General features: G+C 48.6%; 1 protein-coding gene across 20 annotated transcripts in view; it reads right to left on the bottom strand.

Moving 5' to 3' along the window:
• LOC114870627 (calcium-activated potassium channel subunit alpha-1) overlaps positions 1-20,818 on the bottom strand; it is a 92,223-nt gene that overhangs the window by 54,629 nt on the left and 16,776 nt on the right. For all 20 annotated transcript variants that reach the window (XM_029175509.3, XM_055502410.1, XM_029175514.3 and 17 more), the window contains exons 2-3: positions 17,169-17,336; positions 2,155-2,216 (exon numbers count right to left, since the gene is read on the bottom strand). In XM_029175509.3, coding sequence (XP_029031342.1) covers positions 2,155-2,216; positions 17,169-17,336 — 230 coding nt within the window. The remainder of the gene's footprint in view (positions 1-2,154; positions 2,217-17,168; positions 17,337-20,818) is intronic.

Here is a 20,818-nt window from a genome sequence, read left to right as displayed (position 1 = left end):
TGTGTGTGTGTGTGTGTGTGTGTGTGTGTGTGTGTGTGTGTGTGTGTGTGTGTGTGTGTGTGTGTGTGTGTGTCATTGCCCCTCAGGCCTTCCCTGCTTTAGCAGAGTACATAGAGTACAAAGCCATGCAGCTCCAGCCTCCCCAAATCCAACCCACGTGCACCTGTTCCACCACGTCCCCATGCACCATAATCCTCCATTACTGTGGCCTTTAACACTGACAATTTCCAAACCACTTCATCCGAGTTCATCTGACCGAAACACATTTGGAAAAGAAGGGGGGCAAGAAAGTCCAACTACTTTATGCGTCTCTACTATAAGAGTCTGAGTAATTATTTCCAGTCTTCCAGTCTGACATATTCAGTAAATCTGAAGTCATTGATTTCGTCAGTGAATAACACTTAGTGGCAGCGAGCTAAATGGAGAGAAGGTCATCCGTAGATGATTTGTCACTCAGCCTGAGGCTGATATGAGTCAGATCATTCACGCAGCACGTCACCCTCCCGCATGCGTGTGCACAGCCACAGGCAAGCTCATAATAAACGTGAGCACGTACTGTCAATACCTGCGTTCACCCTTGGGTTGAAATGCATGAACAGAATGCATGAACAGGGACCGGATACCCTTCGTTACATGATGATGTGGTTACGGACCCAGCGGAGTGGGCCGAGCCTGGGCCCAGTTGATCGGACGCCCGCCCCAGAGCGAGAACTAAAGTGACAATAATCACGATGATGACGGCAGGAGGGGGACAGACAGATCGGGGCGGCGCCTCGGGGGAAATCGAGTCACATACAGACGGAACCAAACTCTGCAGGGCTGTTACTGTATAAGATGGTCACTCCTGCATATTAGTGAACTGAGGAAATTACTCTGCAACCCCAGTCATCACATGAAGGTTCCAAGAGACAATAAACAGTAGTTTAATAATAAGTGATTTCTCACGCTCCCTTCTCGTTTTTTTGTTGTTGTTTTTTTAAATATGCCAGAGGCGGAGAGGAAAACAAAGAGGGAGTGAGGAGGGACGTACAAAGAGAGACAGAGATGTGGAGGAGGATGCAAAGGTTTTTATCCTGAGGTACAAATGGTTGAGTGGATTCGTGCCAGGAATAATTTCCAACTGCAGCTAAGATAAGGCTGTACAAGTTGGACTGGATTTACTTTTTTTTTTTTTTTTTGGTGAGAATTTAACACGTCTCTCCCCATTTTAAACTCGGAGTTGCCTCAGAGGCATAATTTCACAGTTCAAAGATGCCGTATTAAAGTCAAAACAAACTGCAGGAAGCCAGCTACGACTTAAAGATCGCAGCGAGAGAAACACGCTGTAAGAGGAATACAAACAGTAGTATTATGGTCAACAGGTCCCAGATTCACGGCTGCAAATATCTGGGGCCTTATTTGCATAAATCAATAATCTAAGGTGCAGAGTTAATTTGCAGGTCACTGCAACACTCACTGCGATTTTTTTACCACTGGAGGCATGTTCAGCACTTTTAATAGAACTGGAAACAAGAAATCACCTCCTTTAGTTTCCCTTTAAATCAGCGCTCTGTGAATCACAACACGACTAAAACACAGCTGTCTCCTGTTGAAGCCATGCTTTGACTGAAGTATAAGGACTAGAAATGCCTTGTGCTTTTCTGCCACTACAGTTTGACAGGCAACACAGTTTCAATATAGATAATGAGACAACGTGAGGACCACAGATAACTCAAATAAATAAAAAGAATCACAGTTTGCATGTGGATTGGGTAAAAGTATCTGCAGTCGTTACCAAAAATACACAGGGCCTGCGATCTGTCTGTGGGATACACACAAACTCACACGCAGAGCGAGCTCCCCGATGCATACAGTATCTGCCCGTCTCTGTTGCCATGGCAACTGACATGCCTCCCATTGACAAATCCTCAGATGTGAGGGTGTGCGAGCCGCGCGCATCGCCGCTCGTGGGGGCGTAAAAATTTGCATTTGCATTTCAGAGATTTGCGGTGTGTGTGGAGATGAGTAAGGACACGTGCCGCCATCACGCCGACGGAGTACGAAGGCCCGGGCAACAAACAGCAGCTCAGAACGCAGCTGCTCCATTTTCTACTTCCACTGCTGGAGCTTGTGCAATGTTGCTGTCAGAGTAGGAATTATAAAAGTCGTACTTACTCGGAAGAGTCTATAAAGTATATTCCAAGGGCCCCGATGCTGAGTGCAAAGACCAGCACCACCTGGAAAGAGACGGAGAAAGAGAGAGGTTTTTACATTTCTTTCATTTTTACAAATTAACATACTGTGCAGTACATTCACAGACATCGCTGACATCACCATCATCATCATCATTGGGGTCATTTTTATGACAGCCAGCCAGAGTAGTGATGCACAAGCGTCCCCCCGGCCGTCCTTTCTCCCATTCAGCCTTTTCACTTTCCCCGCTGATGATACCATTCATTATTGATGAAAGTGACGTGATCACTTTCATGTGATGGTCCTTTGGACCGGTCTGATTTATTGTGGCCGAGGCATTAAGTAAACACCCGCGCTCCCCTGCATTTTTAATGGATTCCCACTTGAATGGAGGATAAAGTTAATCCAGAGCCAAAGATAATAATGATGCTCCATTTAGAAATGACCGCGAGGAGGCTCAGGCAGGTGACTGCAGGGCATTAACTGATTGGGACGCTGCCCACATACTGTACACGTTCAACGTGGAAGAGATGAAGGAAAATAAAATAGAATGTTTGTATCTGTCATAGATAGAGAGGTACTGTAGTGTAGAGAGGAGTAGGTGGATTAAAGGACAGACCCCAACAAGCAGACTTTACCCCACAGACGACCAAATAAGTGCCCTTTTAACATTTGTCGAGGAGGAGGAGGACGAACATCCAGCAATGAGCTGAGGCGACAAAACATTGTGGTCTCAACTGAAAGCCTGTCCCTCCCCCCATCCACCCACACTGTCAACAATGGTTGGTTAACAACCTCAAACCAGCATCCATCCAGGACCATCAACCGAGAAACCAGCAGTGTAATAATGTTTAGGTGTTCAAACCTAGAGAAGAATAATGGGAATACTGTATGTAGGATTCATGATTCACGTGTGACGAGGAGGCACAAAGCCAGTCCCACTTCACAGCCATCAGAGCCGCAGCATTCGGACGCCACGTTTATGTCTCCTCGTCGGTGCGTCCCGCGCTATATTTAAAGTGCGAAGCTAAATCTGTCGAATGCTTTCAGCAGGAGCGCTGGAACAACCGGCGGCGTCGTGTGAGCGCAGGTGCGTGTGAAGGTTGCTGCTTTTAGGTGACATAAGAGATACGCAATAATAACAGGCGTGTTGTGTAATACATGCATTGTACCGTAGAGAACAAACGCGCAGGTCGCCCTTGTCCTTAAGCGGAGCCACGCCAACGCAGGGCTTCTTGTCTAATGCCTCCACTGTCCCCTGCGTGCACCCTGTGACAGGGAGCGTCTCGCAGACGGGCGACGCGGGCCGACAGCGTACAGCACAGAATATCGCCTCGCATTAAGGCCGGGTACCGGGTCAAGTGAGCGGTGACTCAGCTCCGCTGTCTTAACTGCGTAGCAGTAAAGTAATCAAGCTGGGCTTTTATTTTTAAGTGAGCTACGATTAGAGGTACCTCAACAGCGGTGGCTGTGAGCCATAGGAATTAACGTAGCTTATAATTTGTTAAAAAACCCTACATTGTGCATGTGTTGTGAACAGGCAGCAGTACGCTGCGGCATCAGGCTCGCTCATTAATCCGGCCCGGCCCCCTGAGTTCGCCCAAAATGTCCGATTGATGCCTCGGCCAGAAAGGATTTGAGAGGTTCACAGCCAAAGGGCGGCTTAAGCCCAGTTCTCTTCACATCCACCCTATGAGAGGGTGCAATCAGTGAATATTCATTCATGTGCCGTACAGCCATTATTCCCCACTTGTCCCGTTTCACATAGTTCACGTTGCAGAGCCAATGTTTGCATCTATTCCTGGTGTTTGATTACGTAACAAATACTACACGGGTCGAGGAACGGTCCGGATTTAGACACAAAGGGAAACTCAATCACATCTGAGTGCTCGGGGCTGGATTTTCAACCGAGGGACCCTCCATTAAAGTTTGATGGCATACAGCAGCACACATCTTCCCCTCAGCCTGAATACAGAACGCAGGTGTGTTTATGATCTGATCTGTCAGAACAGCACAGTCACACACTGGCCGAACAGCATGTACCACAGATGTACCAGTTTATGCAGTACCAGAGCTTTCTCAACACACAATAATAGCAAATGTGCACATTTTGTTTCTATTTATCTAAAGGTGATGATGGTGCTGGAACGTCCAGACACGTGGGGAACAGTGTGTTCATTGCTTTGAACTGACTTTCCTCCACCACATGCTAATTACCACCTCCGTTCCAGTGACACACTCTCGTTTAATTGCGATATTTCGTACTTTCGTGCTTACTGTAAATAAACGAGCAGAGCGGAACAACAGAACACGCGTGACTTCTGGCAGAACTGGGCCAATTACGCCCGGACTTCAAATCGTACGAGGAGCAAAAGATGAAAACCCCGGCAGGATGAAAGGCTGCAGCCTGAGAAAGCTGTGCACTGGTGTGAGCTTGAGTTGTTTTCATTATTCATCGCACTGTAGAGTCGCCGACACTTTCAGGAGCGCCGACGTTGAGGTGTTGTAAGATAAAAGAGGAACCGGTACTGAACAAACTAGTTCATGAGTAGAATAGCACTGCAGCACTGGGCACTCAGATAATCAGAGACAGACAGATCAGAGATTTCTCTTAGAGTCACTGATGATGGACAATGTTTAGTATTTATTGGGTTTTACCTGTGACTTGAATTAATGTTTATTGTGAATTGGCGCTATATAAATAAAACTGAATTATATTAAGGCATCTTCCATAACTCTAAGAAACGGTGGTGGTTAAACTGACCCGGCACCTTCTCTTTTTCATCTCAGACGCAAAATGCAATCATACATCAAGCTGTGAGCAGTGATGCTGCATCCTTAGAAATTGGCTCCATTTAACCCTGGGGGCCTTTACGAGATAGTTGCAAACATATTGTCGTACCTAGGCAACAGAAACAGTGATTGATGGTGCAGAGGGTGGGGAGGGTGCCAATATAAAGGAAGGCCTCTCAGGTCTGACAGGATGACAGCTCTTAAAATGAGCATCTGTCAGGGGGAGTTGAGAAGAGGCGGCCTGTGGGGTTCTGTTCCAGACACGCAGAACAACCTGTCTGAAAGATCTCCTCTTAAAGTTTCCCTGTGGCACCGTTAATTCATAAAGAGACGATTTTCTTTCCATTCCATTCCACGAGAAGCGCCCCCCCCCCCGCTGAGTTAAACCATCCAAGTTAAATGTTTAGTATGCTACACGTATTAGCAGGCAGGTCACCCTTCTTTCCTCTACTGCATCCCGTGTTCAATGGCAGCCAGCCCCCCCCCCTCCCCAAGAGAACAGTGCAACCACGACCTTGACCGTTCACAGGGAATACTAAACAGAGAAAAGAGAGAGAGAGAGAGAGAGAGAGAGAGAGAGAGAGGCCAGGAAGGAACGGAGGTGACAATGACAGGAGATGGAGGGATGAGAGAATATTAGAGGACGGGCCCCCACAGTCCCCGCTCCCCACCTCCTGGGACATGAGAAGCTTTAAGAGGTGGCAGAAAATGGCTCGTGGCCGAGACAGAATGAGCGCGAGAGAGAGAGAGAGAGAGAGAGAGAGAGAGAGAGAGAGAGAGAGAGAGCGCAGCTGAAGAGGAGGGAGGAGGAATATTAGAGCATGTCCTGGAAAGAACACAGCTGGAGTTTAAATGCCACGGCGCGCGTGAGTGTCTGTGAAGCGTGTGAGGATCACGAGTGCGCGTCTTTAACCCCTCCATGTGTTCCAGCCACGCGTGCGTCGGTCCGGGGGGTGGGGGGTGGGTAGATGGGAGGACCCCCAGCGCAGGGACGGCATGTGACCAGCCCGCTCACGTCGGAGGGGAAAACTCTTTCGATTTCCAGCACCGGTTCTCTGAGCCAACATCTGCTACATCCACTTAGAATTGGGTCCTTTAGAAAAGTGCAGCACGTCTGCAGAATCGGGAGAGGATTTGATCAGAAGCTGCTGACAGTGCACAGAGTTATCATAATGTCTATTATGCATACGTACTGTAGCATAGCTGGAGGGTACATTGCTTTTAGAGGAACGTGACTGAGCAGCTATTACAGCAATGCTAACTGGTTAGGCTTGTGTTAAGGTTTGAAAGGGGTGAGGTCCACAAACCTTCTCCCCGAGCCTCAACATCACCAGCGTCAGCGTGTTTGCAACAGCCTCAGAACCAGATGTCAAGCAATAAATGATTACTGTATGATCACGAATAATAGGTAGGAGGAAATTAAGTGTAAATATTGTTTATTAATAAACTGCCCCAGTTTGCTCAATTTGATTCTTATGTAAGTAATTTAAACAAATACAAAAAGGAAATTCATTAATCAGCTGAGTGTATCCATTAATCCAGGACTCTCATCAGCCTGGTGAGAGGTTGTTGGGAACCCGCTTTATGAACACCTGTAAAAAAAAAAAAAAAAAAGGCCTTCATCTGCCTTTCTCATAAATTGTCACAATCATTGTTAATCATTAACACAAATGCATCATCATCTTCCAGCCGAGTGCACGTTTCCATGGTGCGTTTTATATTTATAGTAGGTTTTTCTTTTCCTTTAATAAGTGTCCCGTTGCTCTCATTTACCAGTGGTTGTATTTACAGCGACTCGCTGAATTTAAAATTGAAGTCAGAAAAAATAGCAAATCCACTGATTGAGGCGCCAACTTGGTAAATTGTGCACCGCTCGCATTGAATTCTGTCAAAAAAGGCTTTATTTTATTCTCTGCAGCCTCATTGAGCTCCAGCGAGAAGGAAACAGGCCTCTGTGATTCAGGGGATCCTCCTGTGTTACAACGCGTCGCTGTGGAGCCGTTTCTCTCTGCCACTCATTCGAAGACATGAATGAAACGCGCAAGGATCTAGAGGGAAATTTCCCATTTGCACCCCCACCCCCTCGGTCCCATTTACATCCGTGAGGCAAGACATGCCTCTCTGCACAACGCGGCTCAGTTGTGTGTCCTGTTCTTCATGCAATCTGCAGGTCATCACGTATTCAGGTCGTCGCTCCGTCGTCTAGGCACAAACCCATTACGTACCTTTAATCGCAGCATAAATCATCCTTGCCATAGTTACTAATATCAAAACGCATCAGAAATCACACCAATGCCACTTCTCTTACAGTGCATGCTGAGCTATGACTTTGTCGGATGTATATTGCTCAAGTCAGCATAACCCTTCATCCTTCTCCCTAAAAAAAAACGTCATAATGCATTTGGCTGCAGAAGAAGCAGCCAGGCTTTGCCAAGTAACGCATTAAAAACTTCAGCTTCCTCCAAACAAAGCCAGGATCAAATATAATGTGGATGATGAAGAAGTACTTCTTTTCTACTTCAGCCCCCCCCAAAAGGCGCACGGGATCCATCTCGGAGGAGACGCAGCATTGACATCGTGATCTTTATCTAATTAAATCAAGGTTTCAGTTAATTTCCTGAAGGTTAATGAGAAGTTTATCATGCGCATCAAAGCGCGCTTTCGCTCGCTCACAATGTGGTGGGTCCCGATAAGGCAGGATGCTCGCTCGCAGCAAGGTGAGCGACGAGCTGGGGACCCCATCGGCAGGAGGAGAACATCTGTATTGGAACTGCGTGTTGGTTTTTTTGCAGCATCTCAGAGTGTGGGTCACGTCACGTCAAGGACTGCACCCAGTGGTCCGGCTCGGTCAATAATAGGGGGCGGACGCCCGGAACCTGCCGCGCACGACCTTAACACGTCTCTGTTGCCTCCACGCGTTGCATCTGTCCTTTAGCAGGAGATTTAAACGTGTCAGAGGAGGACGCTGAGCAAGAAAAGAGCCCACAGATGAGTGAGGAGGGTCACAGCTCATGTGTATTCAATCCCAGCCCTCCTCGGTGAGCGCTCGCTTCCAGCTCGGAGATGTGACAGAGCAGAGTAATTCGCTAATGGTTTGTGTTCCTTTTGCCTTTTGGGCCGTGCGTTCTATTTCACTACATTCGTTCAGTGGACAATAGTCTTAGAGAATCGATAGCTAATCCAACCCCCTGGACCCCGAGCGCATTGAAAAATTAGCTCTATACAGTATCTGTGTTCCAAGGAGCTTTGTCGTTTATTTAACAGACACAAAACAATCCACGGATATTTCAATTAAATGTCTCATTGTGAATACAGACAAACAGAATGTGTCCATCACGTCGGCATTTCAATTTCGACGTGATGGTCGATGGGATTTTGATCGATGGGATTTTGACAGGATCGACGCTTGCTGGTCCAGTATTAATAGTCAATATCCAGCAAGTGTGAGTGAAAGGTTGATCCACAGGCTGGCAGGTCTCCAGGGACCGAGCTTTTATAGCTGCAATAACAGACACAGGCCTTTTACAATCCGCCTCTCTCCTCCGTCCCAAGGCTCCTGCCTCTTACGAGGCCCAGACTTTAGCGTGATTGAAAGTGCTGCTGTACATAAAGCTGCCGTACAACTTTTACTGCCTCTCACTTGGAGGCAGAGGTGTTTCAAATATCCATCAATCCAAATAGAACTACAGCCCAGAAGCTACTCAAACCTCAGAGGTTTGTCTGGTGTTCACATCCTTAATTATCGCAGACAAACACATGCCCTTGTTGACTTTTCATTTTAAGGGTGTCCTGATGAGGCAGCGTTACCTGTAAAAGGACCAGGACTTTGGTTCAGCAACAAAACCAGCACCTTACCACAAGGTTAGTAAGACTTAGTTTTACCTTTAATGAGGTATCCGCTACCTCAGAAAATGACTCAAAACCAATTTCATTTCATTCATAATTCAACTCCACTGAAAATGTGTATACAGTTTGAACCACATGAGGCACAACAATGAAACAGAAGTGAGTGGGGGCACGTAGCTCATTTCTGTGACTAGGAGACGTGACGTTGCCAGGTGATGGACCACCGATGGGAATAACTGTGCATGCGATGTTCCAGAGGCGCACGCAGCTACAAAGCAATAAAAGGCAGCAACAAAACCAGGGCATCATCCAGTGATGGGAGGCTGGTTGGTCTGACCCTCCAGCCTCCCTCTGTCAAAGGCAGGTTTATGCTTTCATTCGTTTCTATAAGCAGCCCCATGATAAACCTCTTGCGTCACTGGTTTACAGTCAATATAAAGCAGGGTTGTGTAGCAATAAATGGAACAAACTAAATGTTAGCTTTAATAAAAACAGATATGATGATGCATCTTACGAGGTAGAGGGCTGGCCAGGAGCTGAACAGCTGTTCGTTGGCTGCCGCGTTGTGTGTGATGAACACAACTGCGTACGCTCGTACAGACGATCGCTGCACATGAAGGTGCGAAGACTTGAAAGTGAGAGAGAGAGAGCGAAGGAGGCGAAGTGCTACAGGTTCTGGTCGCTCTTTGATGCACTGAAGCTTTGAAGCCAATGCTGATGCAACGCGGAGCCCGAGGCAGAGACAGGCCCGCGATCCATTTAATTAGCACCTCGCTGCGGCTCCTAATACGAGACAGCCTCGGTAACAAAGGCAGAAATTATGTCTGATTAACTCACAAGCAAGACCAGACTTTGTTAGACTGTTTACCTGGCAAAGGCTAAAAGAAAAATAAAAGCAATCTGCAGCCAGAGAAAAGAACTGTTGCAAGAATCCCTTGTTTCCCGAATACTAAAATATTAATACCAACACAAATGCTCCCATTGTTTTCGCTCTTTCCATTTCCTTCCACTCTTTATCTCACTTTCACCTGCTCAGTCACACAAGTACCCCCCCCCCCCCCCATGATCTCATGGAAACAGTGAGCAGCGGGCCAGTGCAGGTGATGTCTTTTAGGGACACTTGCGTGGCCAACCCGTCCCAGGAAACAGAATCCCAGTGGGGGTAAACGGATCTGAAGCCAGGCTTAGCAGATGGTCCCCGCTGTGCTGAGTCCTCTGATGAGCAATTAGAGGTGCAAATATGACACGAGCGACAAGGGCACGTTCATAACAGACCAGAGATCGAGTCTGATGACGGCACGGGGGTCACGGGTAAAACTGGAAATAGCTCCTCCCCCTCCACGGGTTTGGTTCTGGGTTTGCCACCCACATGAAGCCTCGACAGGTAAAGAGAGACTTCTGATACAAACCCAGACCTGCCTCTTCTGTTCAACATTCATTAGTGAAGCAACATGACAAAAACAGCCAGTGATTTATCGTGGCACATTGACCTGGAGCTCTCCTGGAGGAAGAAGGTAAATCCCTCGCAGCTCCATAGGTGCTGCTCTCTAACACACCGTGTTCCCTGGAGTGGGCTGAGCATTAGGAGGATTTTCCTGCGGGGACTTATAAAGTATTACATTATTAACATTTAACATTTTCTTTGTGCCGGGCTTCTGTGCCGCATGGCAGCAGCTCGGCGAAGCAGGAACTGCCTCCTCCTCTCAGTCTGTCCCACCATCTATACATCAGCAGGTCTGAGTCACACACAGAGTGATAGTGTGGGAGTGAAGGGATCAGTGGAGATGCGGCTGGCCGCGTAGCTGCCTCTGAGGTTATTATTGCAGCTACCTCAGAGGTGGACGTTGGATGATGCGGTTGTGCTCATCCAACGCTGACCTAACTGGCAACTAAAAGCAAGTGTCACAAGTGCCAGCGTTCCACGTGTAGGCACTGCTGTGTTATGTGATTTATTCCAATCGGCTCTGAGCGCCCCAGGAGGCAGCAGATCAGGCTCGAGTCTATGCGAATAATGTCACTCAAGTCATGTTCGGCTCCGGTAAGAACTTTTCTGACAGCGAAACCGGCAAAGAGCACTGAGACGGAGGCTACCAGACATTGGAGCAGCTGCAGGAGGACGTGGACGTGTTACTTTTCAGTTAGCTGCAACATAAAGCAAGAAGGAGGCTATGGGGGAGTAATGCAATTCTGAAGCAGTAGGAAACTGAATAAATATTGATAACGTCCTGCTTTTATGAGGCTTTATGAATTGAGGCAGGTAGCAGCAGCAGCAGAGGTAGATCTTAGTGGATCTGATAGATGTTACAATCCTGGTGCATTAGGGACGCGTCATCCTGGAGCCACTGAGTCACGGGGCGCTGCTCCCTGAGACCATCCCAGGCGGCCATGACAACGATGTGATGGGGGTGGGGGTGGGGGTCTGCATCCTCACTGGCTGCATGCTCAGGTCTCCGTCCCCCGTTTGCTCTGTCTGCCTGCCTGCCTGCCTGTCTGCCTGCTCCCACCCTGCAGTCTAACGTGCTTCTGACTCCAAATGCAATCTCCTCTCTAACTAGCCTGTCACTCTGCAGCCTGAGGTTTCAGCCCAGCACAAATAATCACACAGTGAGAAGTAAACAGAATATCATTGCAGAGGTCGCGTACTGAGGCTCGATGCTTGTTTAAAGGTTTAGCGGGTCGGCTGTAATTAGTTAAGTGATTTTCATCATGAATCTCGCTGCCGACAACAGCTGTAGAAAAGCAAATAGGAAATACAATAATTGATGCTCTATACAGTTTAATTATTGGACCCTCATTTGATTTGTGGATGCTTGAGAATGAATGTGCTGAGGGCCACAATAGGGGAAGCAAATGAAAGTGCACCGTCGCCACAGTGTCTCAGAGCCGTCGGCCTGTAAGTCACAGGTGACTTTGATCTAATAAGGAGGAGGCTGGTGGCCAGCTAAGTGAGACATCACTCCTGCGTCTGCTCCCCCGACCTTTTTATCTGCAGAACAAGTGGAGGGGGGGGCAGGAGAGACAAAGGGCACAGGGGCTCCGACGAGAGAAGATGGGTGGAGGCTGCTAATAGAGGCCCAGGTGGCAAATGGATGGGTGGATAGGTGTATTAAATGGGGGCGAGAAAGAGCAGCCAATGATGAGTCATTGTTATGGTGGGGACTAAAGGTGCATTACACAGCTAATGAAAAATGAAATTTTAAACACCATATTTTGATTAGTATCATAAAACATAATATTGCAAAATATTGCAAATAATATTCTGCCATCTTCAGGACTATTACTAGAATATGTTAAGCCTGTTGCATTCGTTGACTGAGGGCTGAGTTTTACCAAATTGGTCCAATTTTATCAGCTTAGGAATATTTTAAAATCTAGATCCATGCTAAACATGCCTGATGCTGAAACTACTGTCCATGCTTTTATCTCACGCTGCCTACTGTAGATTATCGCAACAGCCTGTTCTCCTGTCTAAAGCAAAAAAAACCTTACAAACTGTCCAACTTGAGATCCCCAAGGAAAAATTAGCCATCTATACCAGTACATAGATTAAAATCGAACGGGGACTTTTTCTAACTCACTACAGTTAATTGACCTTCTCCATTTTCTAAAAGAAGTGTTTTTACATTTTATCCTGGTGCCTGTCCATCGACAGGCTCCTCACCCATCTCCTCCCTCTGCTCCGTCCATCACACTCTGCTGCAGCGCTTGTCCCCTGTGGTCCCTCCCGCATAAACAGCCATTCATCGCTGTTCCGAGGATTGAAGTCAATGACAATTGGATTGCCATCGACTGAACTGAAATTATGGCAAATGACAAATGAAAAAGCCGCGAAGCTCGCTAAAATAAGCAGCTAGGGAAACAAGGGAGGGGCGTGAAGGTTTCACAGGGCGCCTAATTTGAGGACCCGGGAGCCGACTGGATCACAAATTGAGTTTCATTATCGGAAGAAAACGCATTGCAGGAGAAAAACGACATGGTCCCAAAGCACAGAGACGAAAAGGGGCCGCGTTTGTCAGCATCCCGTTATTAATACATGGTGCAACTGTAATGATTCCCAGAAAGGGGGTTTCTGTGACCAGTGTGTATTTCTCACATCAGCGTGACAGATGCTTTTGACAGATGCTCTAGGAAGTGAGACAGTGCGCGGGCATGAATGTGCATATTTCCCTTCATGGGTGGATTCAATTCAGTGATGAAACCTGCAAAAAGGGAATTGAATGATAAAAATAGAGACACGGGTAATTGTTTTGAAACAGCTTTACACTGTACCTGACGCTTCAGGTTCTATACAGAGGTACAACATCAGAACCAATATTGCGATAATAATATCAGACATATTGCTCTGCCCTGGTTCAGGGACGGCGAGCATGTGTTTATACTGAGTGTGGGTGGAAGTGTTTGTTGTAGAGGTTTTTCGTTAAGCCTCTCTTGCAATAACCCACCATGCCCCCTGTGGATGGATAAAACGTCATGTTACAGCATCATTCCAATCACATTCACGCCGGAGACGATTGGGCCTCTCGACGCACGCGAGCGGACACGCGCAGCCGCCCGCTTCACGCGAAGGCGAGGTTATCGTCACGAGCGATGGAGATGCGGGAGACGAGTGTAACGGCGCTGAGGAGGAGTTTGACAGAAAACAAATTAAGTTCCACACACACAGTGGGACGGGCATAATTAGCCAGCGAACACACACACACACACACACACACACACACACACACACACACACACACACACACACACACACACTGTAACTGAACTGGCAAACATGCATCAGATGCACGCGCATACATCGATGGGTAAACTCAGCAGCTGCTGTAAAAACAAATAAGCGCGTGAAAACCCAGAGGACTGGAAATGTACGTACACTCAGACAAACACACACCCCCCAACGTAAACAATGCCAGTCTAAAGTAGAACGCCGCGAACGACAGCTGTTCTCAACGCAGGAAAGGAGAACGTCGTGGGGAGAACCAGAGCAGAGAAGACTCTCACTTATTTCTGCCACAACAGGGCGTTTGAACATGTATATAACACAATGGAAGGAGCCCACGGTGTCATTACACTTCACTGTCTCACCTTGATTCCTGCCAAAATGCACACACACACACACACGCACACACGCACACACACACACACACACTGCGCCACGGGGTAAAGATAGAGGGGTGTTTCGCTGGCGAAGGCGCAGAGAGGACGAACGTGGAGGAGGAAATAAGGCGCGTTCTGTCAGAAACTCCTGACGCGGAGCGAAGCAGCGAGGAGCGAGACGCATTCGCCACGGTCGCAGCGGGGAACCTGACAGATGTGCGGCGCTCGCTCATGACGGGGGTCAGTATGAGAGCTAGATGAGCAGGCGGAGGGATGACCATAGGGTTCAGGGAGCGAGCCGTGAGGACAGATGGCTCCTGGTTGCCACCCAAGATCCCATTAAGAAAGATGGCAGGGCTGACCTATTTCTGGACCCACCATGTCGTGCAAATCCACTGCACAGAGAGACAGGCTGAATAACTACGGCCAGAACTTATAATCCTTGCTGTTTCTTTCTTCAACATTATGGGATTATTGTGCATACATTGTCACCGCAGAATTAAGGCAACAATCAGTTAAACGGGCCGACGCGGGAGAATTTAGCCCGTTCAGTTTCCAGATGTCCGGCCAGACGTTTCCTCGGATTCCGTGCCCCGGGTGCTTAATGAGGTCTATCCACAAAGCAGCGGGGCCGCCGAGGGTGTGGAGAAAGCGATGAGCCGGGTCCAGAGGGTCCAGAGGGTCCAAAGGTGACCTGCCTGTCGCCTGTGCCGCGTGTGCCGTGCCTCTGTGTGGACAGCTGTCTCGGGCTCAGAGAGACACTTCCTCCGTAAGCTCCAGCTGGCACTTGCTCGCTCAGTCGCTTCCTGCTCTGCAGAAATCCCCGCGAACCGGCCTTCAACCCATCCATCAGCGATCCAACATGGTTCAGCCCCGATTACTGTAATGGCGCCGTTGTTATCGGCAGCATCAGCGTATTGGTTGCGGCGGAGGTCGTTACCCTGCGTGTTTTGCCCTTTGACCCCGAGCTTAGTGTCAGCTGAAAACGACACTGGAAGCAGGTTATGTGTGAATGAGGTGGTAAATATTTGATAGGCTGATATTGTAGAGGTGACGGGTGACACAAAAAGCCCACACAGGGACCATCGCAGTGAAGCAACGCCGGCCGGTGTATCGGCATCGCTCATTTCCCTGGTGCTTTGTAAAACGCAGGGGACCCAGAGCCTAATGGAAATTGGATACACGACCCGGCAGGTGTTATGGAGGCTGGCTCGGGTTTGGAGGCTACGGAGGCTACGCTCACACAAAGACAGCGCACTCGTCCGAGCCTCACATTTATACTGTGCACGGTAGAAAACCAGCAATACGAGCCTCGTTCTTCACACGCCAGTAGTTCAGCCCAGCGTGGAGAAGCATGGGAGGCTCCCGTGCCAAGTCGCTGCCATGGGTGGATTTAGATGTGTCTGGTAATTCAATAAGCCTGGGGGTGTACTAAACTTTCCCTAGCAGCGAAGTCATCAAGGGCAGCAAATGAATGGTTCCGCCCACTGGAGGCTATCTGTCTCAATCTGCTTGGGACTTGGCTCTTCCACCTGGACGGACCGGGCCGGCGCCGGACCTCTCCCACCCGCGCGTGATTTCTGCTCCGCTCGGCCCAGGCAGACACCCCCTTATGCCAAATGACTGAGCGCCGCTGCCTAGCGGTTGCCGTGGTTACCGGCCAGGTTCTAGGCGCAGGGAACATCTCAATTCCCACAGAATCACCCAAACACAGGCAGAAGTGTCATGACGGTATTGAATTTGGGAAAACCCCACTATTGTACCATTGACTGCTTTTTCATCTACAAGGAGTAGATGACGTGCTGCATATCATTAGACAGCGTTATCAGCCCCACTACAGTAAAAGTAGCACAAATCACAGCAGGCGATAGGCTGGTATGTATATATATTCTATACACACACACACAGTATCTACAGCACACAAGCTAACACACAGACACACACGTACATGCAGGGCAGCTTGACAGAGAGCAATCAGGGCAGAAGATGAAAGCAAGAGGGAGCAGTGTCCGTGCCAGCAGAGCCGTGTGAGTGGGTAAGTGATGAAAGAGAGGCTCATTTAGTAAGTTCCCTTCAGGATCCGTCATCTTCTTAACCATGAAAGGCCCGAATCCCTCTCAACTCCCAGCTATTCTCACCAGGCGTGAAGGAACTGTCACTTTCCAGCGAACAGTGACAATGGAGGTGTTTTACTTTGGGATCCATCTCGCTTCTGACTCCCACTGCTGCTTCATTCAGATCACAGATGCGCGCTGGATGTCTGTGCAAGGGAGACATGCTGGCAATAATCCTCCCGTGCACTTTGCAGTTCAAAAGCGAGGCTGGAGAGGACTTGAACGATTAAAATAGGGGGAAAAAAAACGGCATAATCCATAAATTAACATATAACATCCCTACGACTCATGAATCTTCACACACAAACCACGCCCTAAAAACTGCAGCACGATCGCTGGTTTCAAAACGCAGCTGATGACTCAAATGAAGGCAAACGACCAAACTAATTAAGTCACCGAGAAGCAGGGGTCAAAGTCATCGGGGATAAAAAGTGAAACATCTTCATGATCAGCAGCTTTGAGATCACAACGACCTGCGTGACTGAGACATTCAGACCCACACGCGCTTCGTTGGACATCATCCACTGCAATTAAAATGTGCTGGAATGTGAAACATTGAGCATGGTGCAAACAGACAGACCGGCAGCACAGTATCATAGAGGAAGTATGAGTCACGCTGCTGCAGATACATCAGGATTTGGCAACGGAGTTAGGATTGGGTGAAGGACGGCGCTCAGCAGGCAGGAAGGGCCGTAATTCATACGGAGATAGAAGCCGCAGTGACAGCATCTCACCTACTGAACAAACACCACGTATGCTAGCTCGTGTACTTGGCAAATAAATCACACACACACACACCCTTATCGCTTCAGCTGGCAGATGCACAGCAGAGTGAGTTACAGCATGCCACACAAAGGCCACTGCAGCACAGTGGAAGCCGGACGGTGCCAGCGAATAGCCGGCCGAGGTTCAGCGAGGGCTGAACATCAACTGGTTTCTCCAGGGGATCAAATTAATTGTACGCGTCCAGTGGGACCAGTATAAAACAGGCGAGTAAACGTGTACATGACAGGATCAAGGAGAGAGAGAGAGACCAAGCGGCTGCACTTATCTAAATGTAGGCTGGGGAAATTCGGAGTGTCAGAAGGTGCTAATGGATTTGAACCTGGGTTTGGGTTATTTTTAGTCACCGCAGCATGGAAAACCTACCAGGACTCTGCCAGTGAGCGTCTGAGCGGAGATCATGACGCCAGCCCAGTCTTTGACGGAGGTCATCCATCCCACCTCGCTAGCTGGCGCCTCCTCCTTCTCATCAGGGCCCTTGGGCCCCTTGTCTGCTGCCTGGTTGTTGGCGGGGTTGCTGACCTTTTGAGCTTCCTAACAAAAAAAACAACAACAAATAGAGTGTTTGAATACTGTATGTCAAGTGTTACATAACAACAAAGTGTACGTCCAGACAGCGCTGCTTTGTGTGTTTCCCCCCATGCTGTATATTGAGTTTAATTGTGCTGCAGGGGGGACGTGTGGAGCTCCGTGCCGGCCTCCTGCAGGCCTTTGGGACTCGCTTCTCGTGTCCGAGTGAGTGAGCATAGATGTATGGTGCTCAAGGTAGGCTCGGCACAGTCACCGGGTGCAGCTGTTACACTGCAGCCATTCACTCACTCCTGCCTTTACACGAGCTCTCAGCGTTCCGGTCCTCCATTACAAGGAGACAGGCTCGCGTTACCGCAGGGCGCACAAACAGCATTCACAACACATTTTACAGCATCCCTCCTCCCAGTGACATCCACCAAGCAGCCATCAAAGCGGATTAGGTGCCACGTCAACGGCGTCCAAGTGTCTCCCTGCGCTGAGAACGTCACGCTGCCACGGTTCGATGGCGCGCGCTGAATAAAAACTCTTTGCGTTGACATTCTTCTTCTAATAACTACTCGCCCGACGCAGTATTTGTGGAGGGCTGGAGGGGAGAGCTACCCGGACGGGCCCATTGGAGTGCTCTGTCCATTTCGGGAGGATTGTCTGGTCAGATTGGATTAGATTTCATAATGATGTGGCATGAACACAGCTGCCATTTTCCTAATTCGATTCCAACCTTGTAACAATGCCAATAAACTGGCCCTTAAAAAGTCACAAGACTATTATTTGCTCCTGTGGGCTTAATATTACCACAGGTTAATGCAGTTAGTTAAGGTTTACATACTTAGTAAATAGTTAGAAGCTCACTTTTGAGCACTTTTGAATAAAATGTGTGATAATAAACTTTTCAGGTCTCATAAGAGTGGATGAAACGAAGAGCGTCTGTCTCCTCCTAAACTCCCGACCCTCCATCATTCCTCGTCCACGCTTCCACGCTTCTTTAGGACTTTAGCGTCTCATCTGTCACATGTTGCAAATGCTAAGCGTGATGTGCCTGCATGCAGGTCACCGTGCAGAGGAGGTCTAAGGTTTCACTCCCACTGGCCGCATGCCTAATCGATGGCATTTCAGGCATGTTGTGGTGGAGTGCAGGTCCAGCATGTGCCTCATCTCATGGAGACTTGCAGTGGCCACTTCTTACGATCGTTTCCACCACGTTGCTGTTTAAGCCTTCTGTGAATAGACAGCTGGGATGTTTTTATTACATTTACACATCAGAATAAGAATACTGTGTGATTAGGCTGATTCTGCATTGGTCCACAGACATACTGTAGTCGTTCTGGTAATAGCCATTGTACCTGGTAAACAACTGAATACGAAGGCCACGAGAGCACATGCAGTATCGGGTTTCCTGTTTCACTGTGTGGCGAATGTGAGCATGTGTGTGGCGGAGGGGAACACATGAATAATGGATGCAGGCACAAACTGATGGATGGGCAGATCAGAAGAGACAATGTAAACACGGAATTGCTTCTAGTTCATTTGAGTGGCCAGCGGTAGGCCCAAGCCGAGAAAGAGAGAGAGAGAGAGAGAGAGAGAGAGAGAGAGAGAGAGAGAGAGAGAGGGGCACAAACGCAGCCGGCCATGGGAGAATCCATCTGCCAGCTATATATACACACCTGTGATGTCAAGCTGAGAGGGAGACAGACAGAGGCTGGGGGAGAAAATGTAGGAAAGAAAAAATATACTGGAAAATATCCAACAGAGACACAGGTGACACAATATGTGTAGGGATTCTCTCCTGCTGTACAAATTACAACATGCATATTCACAAAAAATAAAAAAACACTACAACTTCTGTGAGCAAGCTTGAAATAAAGTTAAATGATGATGTTATATAGATTCTGGTCTATTTTATTCCATTGTGTTTTTATTATTATATTACATGTCAATATTAGCTTAAAATGAGAGTGTCTGACTAAAACTACTCAGCTTTATCTAATAAACAACTAACAAATGTAATAGTCAACATCCATACAGTAGCAGATAATAACAAACCGGTGACACAATTTTAAAAATGCATGTAGTTCATCTTCATTCTGACTTTTATTAAAAAAAAAAAAAAAAAACAGGCTTGCACCAATTAAGTGGGTCCACATGGGAGGTTGTGATACTAATGAGCAAGAGAGAGACAGATAAAACATGACACAGAAAGTAAGACAGAGAAAGGGCCTGACAGGGAGAAATATACAGGACAAGGACAAGAAGACAGAGGCTGCGAGAGATGAAGAAGGACAAGCAGTCAGGGGGAGGGACGACGGGAGAATGACAGGACAGAAACGCAGAGGGGACAGAGATAATGACAGCAAGGTACAAATTATGAGACGCGGCGAGAGGCGGCGACGGAGGAGCCGAGATGCCGCGAGACAGGCAGATAAACAAGCGGGTGAGCGACGGATTAGGAACGGGAGGTGAGATCGAGCGAGGGACGGCCGGAGAGACGAGACAGAGACATGCTCATGTGACTCGGCTGATCTAACAGGACTTGGCTTTAGCACAGCTGTTCCTCTGGCGCTGGTACTCATCACTGGGGAAAACTCTATTCCAGTGTGAGCAGCTATTTATAGTGGAACCCTGGGAGTCGTGAAGCCAGCGACTCTCCTGACACGCTCCGTGGCCCTCGTTTGCTATTTTGATGCCAGTGCAGTCGCCCAGTGTCCCTGGGTCACAGGCGCACGCTGGGTCGTGGCAAAAAAAAAAAAAAATAGGGAACCTCTTCACATGCTGATGCACTTGTACGCAGGTGCAGCTGAGTGTGTAGACACCGTGTGGTGATTTTGGGTGTAGGTCGGGCGGAAGTAAGCGGGACAGCGGCCATCGCGCCACAGGAAGCGGCAGCTGACGGGGGTCTGGGACATCGCCGCGATAACTGCTTAAAACACTTAAAACCCGCGTTAAGTGCTATAGAACCGAAACATATAGAAGTTGAACACAAAGCACAGCCGGCCAGACAGTGAACTCTGGCGGCTGACAATAATCAGGTGGTTCTCTTTTGTATCAAGCATGGGCCTTCTGGTCTACAATCATGGAGAACGTGTGCGCTGGGCCCAGTTGGCCCAGTTGGCCTCACTGGAGGCAGGGGTCCCACCTGGTGGGCACGAGGGCCGGCCGTTGCTCAGGCGCATCTGCAGGTACAGCAGCATGCTTCACTCCTTTTACCGCCTTCCACCTCAGGCGTATGAATTCATTTGAATTCCGGCGCCGCCTCTCCCCGCCGCAGCCCATTTCGAGAGCGGGACCAGATGATTTATGGACCCCGGGCTGAACGGACGACGTCCACGGCGTCCGTAAACAGGAAGGGGAGCCACGCGCTTCGCGTCTCAGACAGCGCGACAATCCGCACGACACGACTGGAACTCATTCCTCAAAATGGCTGCACTCCAAGTACGCTTCCTTCCCCCCCGGTGCCAGTTGTGATGGCTCCTTCGCCAGGGGAGAGACAC

The sequence above is a fragment of the Betta splendens genome, chromosome 15 (assembly GCF_900634795.4).
Source record: "Betta splendens chromosome 15, fBetSpl5.4, whole genome shotgun sequence".
In the NCBI taxonomy this organism is placed as follows: Eukaryota; Metazoa; Chordata; class Actinopteri; order Anabantiformes; family Osphronemidae; genus Betta; species Betta splendens.
This window is presented reverse-complemented; position numbering and strand designations above follow the sequence as displayed.